Below are 12,945 nucleotides of genomic sequence, written 5' to 3' on the forward strand. Positions count from 1 at the left end.
TACCAACTACAGTCTAAATGCCAAAAGAGTCATTTTTCTTTCCAAAGGCGACTCATGCAGACAGTGTAAACTTCTTTCCTCACATCGTCCACTTCTCTCCCTCCTCATTTACATCAACAGCCAAGCCAGCACCCTATCTGACTCTCCTGCTCTGCATCTGACTGACTCAAATGTTTACTCTGCAATTAAAACACAGCCTATAAAAGGCAATGGGTCGCCCGCCAGACACTGACGAGGGGGTCAGAGCTGCGGGGAGAGAGGTTATAAATCGCTTTGATGCAGACCGTAGTCTAAAGGCCCAGATTCCTGAGTTGAGGATTGGAGCTCTTGAGCTGGATACTTGGAGCTGAGCGAGTTCACCGGGGGTCTGAGCCAGAAACGCTGATGATTCATGGGTCTTTACTGCAGACTGCTTGGAGAGCGTGTGTAGGAGTGTGTATTGTTCTGCAGCTCTGGAAAGAAAGGAGATAGCACTCTTTCTCTTTCCTTTTCTCCAAACTTGTCACTTGTGTGATGATTTCATTAAATGCATGTATACAGTAAAATGCCATAACTCATCTGCAGCAGTGAAGACGTGAGCAACACCCTGCAGACGATATTATCTTCAGTCGATCAGAGTTTGGCTGATGAAGAAATTCTTTGAAATTCACAATCTGATGACTTGCATGCATGCATTCTTCACCGACACTGATCATTTATAACTAAATGTCCCATTACCATTTTGAAATTGGTGCATAGGGAAAGAAAGGGCGTTATGTTGATTTGCACGAGATTCTTTTCTCATAGTTACAGGGTTATATTAGGAGACTGTTATAGATTGGTGTAGATGTCTACAGTCTATTAAAAAAAATCAAAGTGAGCTGTTATTGAGTTTCTGTAATGTAATGAGATCCTGATATAATGACTGACCTTGTGTGTGAGTTAAGTATAGTTTTTAACGCAGTAGAAAAAGGATGTGTGACATTTATATGTGAACGTTCCACAAAGATGAAGCAACTACGTATATTGATTTACCTCAAGATCCCCTCCAGGCATGTTGCAAGATACAGTATATAAAGAATACTCTGCTTGGAATAATAATATCTGTCTAATATGGTTTATCCACACAAAAAACATCTAATTACCTCATTAAAATCCTTAAAAGTCCATCTCATCCATCTCTGTCATTGAAAAATCCATAATCGATGAATATACAAATATTGTTCATTTCAGAAGTTTAACTACTGGACACAAGATGTCTCCTAATTCACTGGAAACTCCATTCTCAGTGTATGTGCACTAGAGGCTTCAAGTTTCCACATCACACTTGTGTAAGTTGCATATTGGACAGTATTAGCTTCCAAACTAGTTGTGATGTCACAAATCATGCTCAGGTCCACCCCTTAAACTCAGATTTCCATTGAGCACAGAGAAACTTTCCACTTTTTAGCAGATAAATGTGAAAACAGCCTTCTAGTGTCAGACTCTGCTCATACATCATTCTCCACAGTGAAGCTCAAACGTCCAAGTTGAGTAATAATGAGCAAAACACATTTTTGAGTGGAGGGAGACTTTAAGTACAATTGGAAACACTGGTTCTTTACTGTGGTATCTCCATTTTTTGAGAAGTTATATTCGTATTCCATTATATTAATGGTAAATATTGTACTTTTTATCACATGTCTGCTGCTGTATGCACTTATTACACTGCAGAATAAGATTTGATATTAGATAAAGTGATGAAATATTATGTATACCTGTGGTTTAAATCACTCAACAGCACTTAAGCAGTTCATAGACACCAGCTACAACATTACAGTAAGGTGCTGCTCGGATATACGTGATGTGTGAGGAATGAAGGCGGATTTGTGTACACCCTGGCTTATTTTCTACACATCATATTCTTCTGCCGGGTCTTTCAGTTGAAAAGAGGAAAGCTTATTTACAGCTGGGGGGATTTTGTTGATCCCTTTCAACCATTAAAATTGTAATAGTGACTAAAACTAAATGTCTTGTTATTGTGTGCTGTTGCTCCTGGGGCTAAAGACCCAGAGGTCCCTGGATGCTGCTGCTGCTGCTGCTGCTGCAAGCCTCAACACTATTGCCATAAAAGGCAGCTTGAGATCTTAACTGCATGTCCACTATTCCTGCCACAAATGGTCGGATTTTCTACTATTAAATACTGCAGTCTGACAAAATACAACAAACATATTTACTATTACTTATAACAGTGGTTCTCAAAGGGTCTCGGGACCCCCCAGGGATCTTGGAGGGGGTTCCAGGTGGTCCCCAGCAAAAAGGGATATAATATATTTTCACTATAATTGCATCAATGAGTAACATATCATACATCATACATGTATCATGCCCTTTCTGTAATAAAAAATTAGAAGCAAAAATCTTATCAGATGGGGGACCCTGGGACAAAATCTTATCAAACGGGGGTTGGTGGTCTCGTTTGTGTCAGTTTAGGGGTCCTTGACATTAAAAAGTTTACTTCACTCTGTCTGCATTTACATGTATGAGATGTATTATATTTTTTATGATGTTTTGGTGAGTCATTTTTACTACTGACACTAAAACTCACATGGTTGTTTTTTCTTATCTTTATTGAATTACATAGGTTGGAAAAATTGGCAGACAATTCTAAACAGTTTTAAATGTGTTCAGGCTGAATATCAGAGCAAATTTACTTATCTGATAATGATAAAAACAACTAATGTATCTCTACAAAATGGACATAATAGGTCAAAAGGGAGATTTAACCCACAATTCACGTACACACACATGCCCCGTGAAAGCCTTGAGTATGTGTGTGTGTGAGTGTGAGGTGACAGGGGGGACCAGTAGGCGACCAGAAAAAGCTCCCAGTATGAAAGGAAAAGTAGGATTGGAGCAGTGACGTTATCCGCTGCTGGAAAGAGGGAGGGAGAAAGAGGGACTGCTGGTCTCCATTAAGCCGAAGCTCGCAGGAAAACTGTTTGGGATACTTCACTTCTACAGCGAGTTTTTCGGGGATTTTTCTCTGTTTTTGTTATCAGAAAAAACTTTATACATGATCTAAGGAGGGGGGGACTTGTTCTGTACCGTGTAGTCGACTGTTTTAGTGTGTTTTTTGTCTTTGTGAAGGTGAGTATACAGATTTAAATGTTCGTCCTTTAAAGCTTTGCTCTGTCGCCGCTATGAAATATGAAAACGTTGTAGCTTTTTTGTTGTGGCTAAACCGCTTCTGCTACATGTAACCTTCGTTTAACAACTTTCCCCGCAATTTTTAGCGGGTTTATTCGCTTTTAGACACACTTTCCAGTGAAGTTACTGCTGTAACGACCGACTGACTGAGTGTGCATGCAGCCGGGGAGCTGTTGTACGGGCTCTGCTTACATAATTAACCCCCTCCGCCTATTTGTAAGAGTGCCTTTACCGTTATATTTAACAGGTGAATCGACACATTTACGGAGATAATTGCTGCCAAAGGTCCTTGTTGAACTTGTAGCCGCGGGCCTAGTCTTTGTTCTGCCGTGTTTATTGATTAGACGGCTGTTTTGATCTGCAGGCCACTCTCTTCTGGACATCCTCAGATCAAAGAATGACAGATAGGCTGTAATGTAACTTCTTGGCAGCGACTTCACACAACAGGGCGCGTCTTATCCCCCCTAAGGAACACTACAGCAGTAGATATATAGGTTTATTCCCCTTCATCCCTTCTTTAGGTTTCCTCTAGGGTCAATTGTTCATTAGCTTAGCTAAGTCACCTAATGTTACCACTGTAGTACTGCCATAACTGTGTTCCAGTGTTGGAAGAAGCATATCTACTTTACTATCTTTAGGTTACTTTACTTTATCAGCAAGGAAATATATTTCGTAATAAAATACTTACAATGAAGGATAAACCCTGTTATCAAGGAAATCCTTTCATGGCATATGTGATTTTATCTCATGCTCTTGATAGGCTACATGAATATATCAGTGGAAAATCAATCGAGAAGCTGTTTATGGATAAGATAATAATAACAATCCAGTGTATAGAATACGTGACATATCGAGATACCTCATCACATTGATACAAAAATCATACTAAATGTGCATTCGCAACCTTTCCTACAGTGTCCTAAACACCCAGTATCTTCTATTAAAGGGTCACTCCAGAGATTTAGTTTTGTACTTCCATAAAGTTGGGGGACTTGAAGGAGACAAATTTGAAAAAGAATTCAAAAGCATCGGATCCTACATTTCCCATAATCCCACCCAATAGCATTTTTTTGTTTAACCCTCAGTGTCTAGTAAATGTGGGTGTACCATTCATGCTCCGCACCTCCAGTGTGTAACGCAGGCTTTCTGTCTCCAAGTCGAAGCTGAGATAACTGTGATGGCACCATTATGACACCATTTACTCTATTCAGACTTTGGAAAGCTCCTCCAGAGCAACAGAAGATTTAAAACAACAGTTTCACAAGCTGAGTAGTACCAACCATGACTAGTAAACTGAATTTGATGTGTGAAATTGCTGGACTGCCACTGTTTACTGTAAATGGTATGGCAAAATATCTTGATGGTAGACAAGTTTGAATCATCTCACAGTATATCATCCATCAACACTTTCATCGTGTTTAAAGTATTGATCCTTTATTGTAAAAGCAAGATGCTCACTCTGATTCCTTATTATAAAGTTGAGTAGTTTAATCATTTTTTTTTAACTAATCTCAGTTTGAATGTAAAATCCAAACTGCAAATCAATGAGAAACAGGAGAGGCTCCAAAGGGTCAAAAGGTTTCTTTTCACCCCAGTTTGACAGAAGTTCAACTGTGGCTCTGTTTGACAGGATGGCGCTGGATGGGATCCGGATGCCCGATGGCTGCTACGCCGACGGGACGTGGGAACTGAAGATGCATGTTACCGACCTCCACAGGGACGTGTCGCTGAGGGTCACTGGGGAAATCCACATAGGCGGAGTCATGCTCAAACTCGTGGAGAAACTAGGTATGTGTGCACGCTGCTGTCATGCTGCAGTCGTAGCAATTCATGGTGGCTTTTGAAAGCGGCTCATCTCAAGTGCGATAAACAGGCTTGAGCAGAGTCTTAATAGACTAATTTGGATGCAAAATAAAACAGCATACCAATGCAGATCATGAGTCTGCAGATTTAGGATGCATTCCATTTGTAACAGACTGGATATGGATCTGGTAAAAGCAATGAAAACCCTTTCTCTTGACTCTTTACCATCCTGCCATAGCAGAATTTCCTTGTGTGTCAATGGCTGACTTGTGTTATCTGTTCATATTTGTTAGGCAATAAATACCTCTTTTCTTGAAATAGTTTCCATTCTGGGAAGTGAAATTCCACCGAGTTAACACCAGTCTTTGATGCAAAAGTACAAACTGTTTCTGAATACAGGCCAAATTCAAGAGCAGACATAATTCAACTTGGAACTCTAGAGTATGCTTTCTGAGAGGAAATCTGGAGTCGTTAGTTTGTTTAAGGACAAGTGAAGCAACACTATTTTCTGTGGGTAAAAAGGGAACCTAGTGTACAGACTATTTAATGAGTACGGAAAGTGAACCGTCTTTGTTGTTTGGAACCAGGTTAAGCTCTTCTGGCAGGTCTGTGGACTTGCAGAGGTTTAGATTCCTCTTTCTTACCCTGCAGCGTATATGGGTCAGTAACCCAAGGTATAAAGAAACCATACACAAGTCCCCCACCCCCACCCCCCCCCCACCCCCCCTACTAGATCATGCACTGTTCTGTAACTGCAGTTTTGCACTTGACAAGTCTGGGTGCAAGTAAGCATAAGAGTCCTCTGTTCCAGCCACTTGAACACTGCCCTGTTTCATGGAGGCTGGAGAAAGGTCAGCGGTGGTGGCAGTGAGATTTGGGAGTGACAGTGTGTTGTGTGTGTCGATGGTGCTTGAAAGCTCTACATTCCTGCAGCGCTCCAAGGTTTTATTCCCTGCCCATGGTCCCGTTTTTAGCTCTCCTGTTTGAGCACCACATAATTGAGGTCTTTGTTCTCTGTGGTCGTCTGAGCTGTGCAGCATCTACGCTGGGCGAGTGCAGTGTTGCAGCCGCGTGTGGGACGACATTAATTCATCGGTCCTCCCACCCTGACCCCCCTCATGGCCTGGCCTTATCCAGTGTTTGAGTTGTGTTGACGCTTTTTGTTAAGGTCTGGTTGAAGGGTATGACTTTTCTTAATGTAACACCTTCTCTAAGGTGTAGAGTGGGGGAAGGCTTTCTTTCAGTGGTTCCTCTTTGTGTCATAAGACTGTAATACATTAAGGACAACAGCATGGTGCTTTTGTAATAGTTTTTTTTTTTTTATAGAAAGTAAAATTCGCCACGTGTTAAAAATTGCACCAGATATATCAAATAGTATTATGGGTGTGATTGAGGATGGGAGTTTCCTTTTCTTATGGATGTAGCTTTTTTCTGATGAATTGCCCTTTTTTATCTGCTCTGGAGTCCGGTGGCGTGGGGTTTTCACATCCACATTTGACAATGATTTTGATTTGTTGACCATGATTGGTTGTTGGCTGTTGGTGTGCTGAAGAAAAATAACAGGACATGGGTGTGCATGCTTGTTTATCAAAAAAGTACTGTAATTCCAGCCTTGAGTTACTATTCTTAGCCATATTGAAATCCCTTCCTCGTTATCATACTACTACTACCATTATGGCCGTCAAATTAGCATACTGTAGTAAAAGTACTAGACTGAGGCAGAACTTTTGCAGTGACATTAAACTCCACTGTGAAGGGTTGTGTGTAAACGTGTCTCTCGACCTGTTTAACAGAGTGCACTTGGGATATTTCATTTCAGTGCCGTCTCCCTTCTGACCTCCGTCAACAGGTCGTTTTGCATTAATTGTAATCATTAACCCATCCACAACAAGACTTTTCCACTTGACCTAACATTGCAGGAGACTGCACACTGTTCTTGTCACGCACATTATTGTGTGCTTGGAACAGAAAGTGAAGATTATGTTTTCAGTAGCCCAGAAAATACATATTTACTTAAGATTGTTATTATTGACAGTTTAGACCAAGCTCTTGATTGAAATTGGTGAAAAGAAATGACAACTAATTCACCTGGTCCATCATGGAAAAACAAGACCAAACTTATGTTTTTGTAAGTTCTATGTGTGAGTTACTGAGTTACTTGAGGTTAAAGGAAATGGTAGGGAAGCTGTTTTCATGTGAGTAACCCCTCTGTGGGAAAAATCTGCAGGTCTTTCTGTTGTCAGTAACCTACGTCAGTACCTCCCAGATTTCACTGTTGACAGTGCTGCGCAGTCCTCACTGAACACCTCTCATTTGGATGTGGTGGTTATACACAGAGACTGTTGATGTGCAAATGTACATGCACACATAGGCAACGCTGTGAGAAGGGACACGTAGATACCACAGAGTTTTGGCAGACAGTCTGTCTGTCTCACATTGAAAGGACATCCTGGTGCAATGACAAGTCTCTGTCAGACCCCCCCCTCTACCCCCCTTTCTTTCTCTCAGCCTCCACTCCAAATGAAGGACCTCTTGTGATTCAGTAATTGCTTTCCACAAGCCTGACGGTGCTCTTTTTTTTTTTTTCTTTTAAAACATGAACTTTTGTTGCTGTATGCTGTTTTTTTTACTGTGGATAAACCAAACAAACCATATGTATATGTGCTGACATCAGCTGTCTCCTGTATGATGGACAGTGTTCTCATTAGTAGTACCTGTGCATGTGTTTCATGGTTGACCATATGAGCATGGTTGTGTGTGTGTGTTTTTTCCACATGTATCCTGCTTCCATCATTCAAATCTTCTTGTGAGCTGCGGGTCTACCGCCCACATCGCAGGCTCAGATGGCCTTCGATAATGGATTAAATAGACAAATGCCAGGAAGGCACTTAGCTATTGATCACAGCGGAGAACTCCGCTTCCATTTCCCCTGCAACCCTTCAGGAGAACCGTATTTAAAGCCGGGCTGATTGACCACCCTCTGGTTCCCCCGCTCTCCTAATCCTTTCATCCTTCCATCGCTCTCCATCATTGGTGCCTTGTCTGACTTTGTTGATGTTTTCCAAAAGTGCCGCCTGCATCTCTAAAAGCTAATTTCGTGCCATTTAGAAGGGGAAAACAAGTATTGCACAAACAACATTAGCCGGCGGGAGTTTTATTGGATTTGAAGGGATTGTTTCCAAATTACATAGCTTTTACAATCTGAAAACTGTGGCTTACAGTAAGTACTTGTGCTATCAATACATTGCTACTTTGCATGCGCTAAAGGTGGAAGAAAAGACCAGCTTTTTTTGTTAATGGTATTCTCCATGCCCCTGGACTATACTGTATGTCAAGGCCTCAGACTATCAAGTCTATCAAGTCTATGGAGAAGAATAACAAATTTTAGCTAATTGTGCAAACCACCGAAGAAGCACGTTTTGTGTGCCAATGTTGTAGCACTTACACTACTGGAGGTGCCCTGGTTGTATTGGCTCTGCTTAGCCTCAACAAGACAGCTGAGGGTAGAGGGACTGGACGGAGAAGAAAATGGGAGGGGAAGAGAGAGGAGTCATAGAGGGGAGGGAGATGTGAGCCTTCTCTCTCTCTGTCTCTCCGTCTCGTTGTGACGTTAGCCACGCTGCTAGAATTCCATAAAAGTCTTCGATGAAGCAGGAAATGACTTCCAGGGTTTGGCATGTTGTTCTCTGGTCGCTGCCGTCATTGCTGGATTCTCTGCTGCCTCCTTTATCCACCTCCCCCTCTTTTTTGTCAACCCTGCCTCTTTTCATTTCTCCCTCTTTCTCTCCGTTTTCAGCCATCTTTCTCATTCCCTTGTTAAATAAAAATACATTCAGTGGAAACTATTATTATTTTGACTCACTTTTTTTTAAAAGTTTTGGCAGCCATGTGTATATAATTGACACTTTCCAGCCACGTAGCAAAGTCTAGTAATCAATAGGAAACACGAAAGGACAGATTGTTCACGGTCTTAATAGCAGAAATCCATTATGGTTTCTGACCCAGGTTCATGTACGCAGGCTATTTGGTGTTCCATAAATAGAACTCAAGCAAACTAATTGGTCTAGTGTGAGTCTGATAGTTCATGCGGTTGTTTCCAGTGAGGGGCCTGCAGTTTCTTTTGGCTGCTCGCACCACCGGCCAGCCACACAGAACTTTCCCTGCATGTCAGAGAAAATGTGTGTTTTGTATTTGCGATGACCTACATATTCACATCGCAGTTGATCCAGAGAATGTCATCATCTCACATTCATTTCAATTGTGTCTGAGCGAACGATTTATTTGTAGTGACACTGAACTTTTATTTTTACTTTTTTACAGCTCTATTAAGAGGCACATTGAACAAAACACCAGGAAGCAAACACCAGCCATTGTTTCAAACGTATAGTTACAAAATAGATTATAGACACAAAATGCATCAATAGAAGCCAACAGAGAAAGTCTGAACCAACTGGACTAAACACAGATCTGAAAACGCTTTCATATCGTTCAGTTGGCATTGTCTTACATGTGACTTCAATGTTTCCTGTGAGCAACTTTGTTTTTTAAGACAATGTGTGAGCTTTTTGAGCGATGCCAAGAAGGCTCACTCATGGTGCCTGCTGGAGGTTATGGTAACAGAGGTAGATGGCTTCGGTTTGACAATGGATCGCGGGTTTCATAAGGAAACTGACGTGATTTAACACAGGATGCTGAACTTCCTCTGGGCTTTTTTTATGCGCCTTCTCCCTTCTGCCTTCCTTGCCTTCCCGCCTTCCTGTCCTCTGTGTTTATGGCATTTTTTTTTTAAGGATATGACTGTGTTGGGCTGAGGGAAAAGATGGGTATTCATTCCCTGCAGAGAGTGAGATCAAGAGCCGAGATAGTGATATCTTTCCTGGTGATGTGAGAGTTTTACGTTCAATATTCTACATCAGGAGCACATTCCTACGCCGTGTATCATTCTCTCATGACATACAGTTTAGGTGTATCACTGTGTGTAATGCGATTCATTGATTGTGACTATGAAGCCGTCTTAAAGGCCTGGCATCACGAAGTGAGAAATGGCCTGGCAGCTTGTGTGATCATTCTGCTCTCTAATCTCTCTGACAGGAAGTAGTTAGCCTAAGTAGCGGTCCTGCCCAGGCCAGAGCTTTCCTGTTTCGCTTGCAAGATGCTGCAGTCAGTGATTGTGCTCTGTTCTTTACTCAGACTCCCTCATATGGTCACACGTCGACCCTTGGCCTATATATTTACATTCCTAATCAGCGTTTCCCCATATCTAGATTTTATTGTTCAGCTCACACAAATAGATCTGTTCTGGGTCTATTTTTTTAGTTCTTCCTTTCAATATTCTGATTGGCAATGCAGCTGAATGAAAAGTTAGCCAGAATGAAGCATGTGATACCATACCATACCATGCCATACCATAACATACCATTGGGTAAGCCCAGTTTTTTTAAAAATTTTGTATTGACATGACACAGTGATAGCCAATTTAAAGGAAAAGGTGTAAAAGAAGGACACGTTTTTTGTTCTAATTGAATTAAACTTCATGGAAGAACCCCTGTGCTTGTTAAGGAAGATTTAATTAGTTATGTGTGGCATCTCAAACATGCAGTGGAGCAAACTTCCACGGCTCCTCTGGGAATCGGAGCCTGTTGTTTTTTGTCCCTTTCACCTTCCTGTAGTGGCAGCGCAGTGGATCCAGTGAAAGGAAATGTTAGAACACCTCATAATGTAACACCACACACCTGTGTGTCAATGGGGGTAAACTGATCTGGAGTTTATTGTTTAGGTCTTCAGCCCACATTTCATTAATTTCAAGCTGTCTCCGCCTCACAACCTGTCTCTGTGCACTCCCTTTCACAGAGCAACTGGAGAGGGGTTTGTTTTCACAACAGCGCTTTGTTACGGCAATTTATGTGACATTGAGTATGAGTATAAATTGTGGAAATTATTTCAATTACAGCTCTGACACTCATTTAATTTTCTTATTTGCTCCACAACCGGTGTACTTGTTTCAAAATGTCTAAAAATAATGAAAATGGCTATCACAAGTCATCAAAGTCTGAAGGGATGTCGTGAACGCTTATTTGGTCTGAACAGTCAAGCAAAACTCAAAATATGCAGTTTAGTGTCAAATAAAAGCAGCAAATCCTTACACAAGCAGCCAGGAATTTTTTAGTACTTGAAATGGATTAATCTAGTATCAGTCTAGTTGATTTATTGACTAATCATTTGGCTTTGTTGCAGGCCTGCATAGCAGCCACAAATATTTAGAAATCTCACTTTATTGCGTAGTTTCTCTTCTGGTTTTCCAGAGAGATGCAACTAGAAGCTGAAGAGCATCGACGCTTCCTGTTGTCCAGTTCACAAAGACATCAGTGGGATGGCTTATCGGAGCCCCAAGGGTGCCTTCTGGCAGGATACATAGATGGATAGAAGGACCGATGAATATTGTCTATCTGCTCCATTGATCTTAGTCCCTGAGTTTCTTTGTAATGTCATTATTCCACCGGGTCCCTGAACGCTTAATTGTATAAAGCTGTGTCGGGGTGGAGGGGGAGCACCACCACTGTTTTGCTGTGTTTGGAATATGACACAAATGGATACAAACTATCTGTCTCTAAGGAGGTTTCCTCTAATAGCCCTCTGGCCTCTCCTAATGCATCAAAGCCAGCACTGTTGCACTCTCTTCTTAGTCTAACAGGCTGGATGCTCCTTCTTTTAAGATTTTCAGATTCGCTTCACTCAAAGGAAATGTGCTTATTGCCTTTCACTGAGAGCCTGCTTCACCTCACCTGCACAGTACGCCTCCATATTGACACAACTCTCCTCTTGTCTACTTTAGTTCTGTTTTCCTATCCTCTGGAGCTCTCAGGTGAGCTAAGATGTGATGTGATGCATGTCTTGGGTGGGTTTCTGTGTGTAATCGGACAGCACCCTACTCTCTGAAAATTTAAAAGATTTAGACAGGGGTGTGAGTATGTGGGGAAGTAATAGTGGCAGTACATTCAATAGAATCAATACCTATTGCAACGTCCCCTGACTCCTTTAGGGCCAGCAGTGACCTTATAAGATTTTTCACCTATGTGATCACTGACACAGGGCACCACCTTGACCAACGTATGCGTCTTGTTTCTGTTGCCTAAAATAGCAGCATTATTGTAAGTGTCCCTTTTGTCTAAATGCTTTGTCAGGTAAGGTTTGACAGCTTGAAAGGTTTCAGGCAGAATCTGGGTCTAAAAAGTGCTGTGTTTTGCATATTTAATGCCTGTGATAAATGGTCTGTTTGGTGTTTTATTGACTATTGGCAGGAAGAGTAGCTTTCGTGTAATAAACGACCGAAATAAGCTCAGCTAACCTCGTTCAACTCAGGCTGTCAATGGTGAGCACTTGAGTTTTAATGGTATTGGTTGGCGAACACCTCGGGGACATAGCCGGGATAGATCAGCACATTAGTCAAAAGATTTCATCTTCACTGATGTCACAGATGGAACATGTGCATGGCAAGTATGAGACGAGTCGTTTGCAAAAAGGTTATCTTGGATTGAGCTTATTATCTGTCTAAAAACCAGTTTAGATACCAGTTCTGCAGCCAACGTAACGCGATGATGACTACTCGCTGCTGTATGCAGTGTCTTTAGCACAAGCCCAGTTGCTGTTACATACACTGTATCACTTCAATCTTCCTCTATAATCCCCTCTTTATCTCATGTCTGCCATACAGATATTGTCATCAGCTGTCTCTAACAAACCTGTTGTATACATGTTAGGTATCTGATGTTGATACTATCTAGCATGACTGCACGAGCTAGTGAGTGCTTAAAGGCCATGTACAGTAGATCTAATTTAAGGACGGCACAGAGCAGTTGCTTCCTGTATTTTTTGCTTGTCAATACCGACCTTCACCCCGCTTCAGACGTGGAATATATTTAGAAAGAGAAGAGCTTTCACGTCGTAGAAGGGGATAAACCGTGCGTGTGTTCGAGA

General features: G+C 41.6%; 1 protein-coding gene across 4 annotated transcripts in view; it reads left to right on the top strand.

The window, feature by feature from the left end:
• The first annotated feature begins 2,867 nt into the window (after nt 1–2,867).
• fermt2 (FERM domain containing kindlin 2) overlaps nt 2,868–12,945 on the top strand; it is a 42,491-nt gene continuing 32,413 nt past the window's right edge. For 2 of the 4 annotated variants that reach the window (XM_042388176.1, XM_042388179.1), the window contains exons 1-2: nt 2,870–3,108; nt 4,799–4,956. In XM_042388176.1, the coding sequence (XP_042244110.1) occupies nt 4,800–4,956 (157 nt within the window). In that variant the 5' untranslated portion in view covers nt 2,870–3,108; nt 4,799. Of the gene's footprint in view, nt 3,109–4,798; nt 4,957–12,945 lie in introns of all 4 variants that reach the window. The other 2 variants (XM_042388175.1, XM_042388178.1) reach the window with 2 other exon arrangements.

Source organism: Thunnus maccoyii, chromosome 16 (genome assembly GCF_910596095.1).
Source record: "Thunnus maccoyii chromosome 16, fThuMac1.1, whole genome shotgun sequence".
In the NCBI taxonomy this organism is placed as follows: domain Eukaryota; kingdom Metazoa; phylum Chordata; class Actinopteri; order Scombriformes; family Scombridae; genus Thunnus; species Thunnus maccoyii.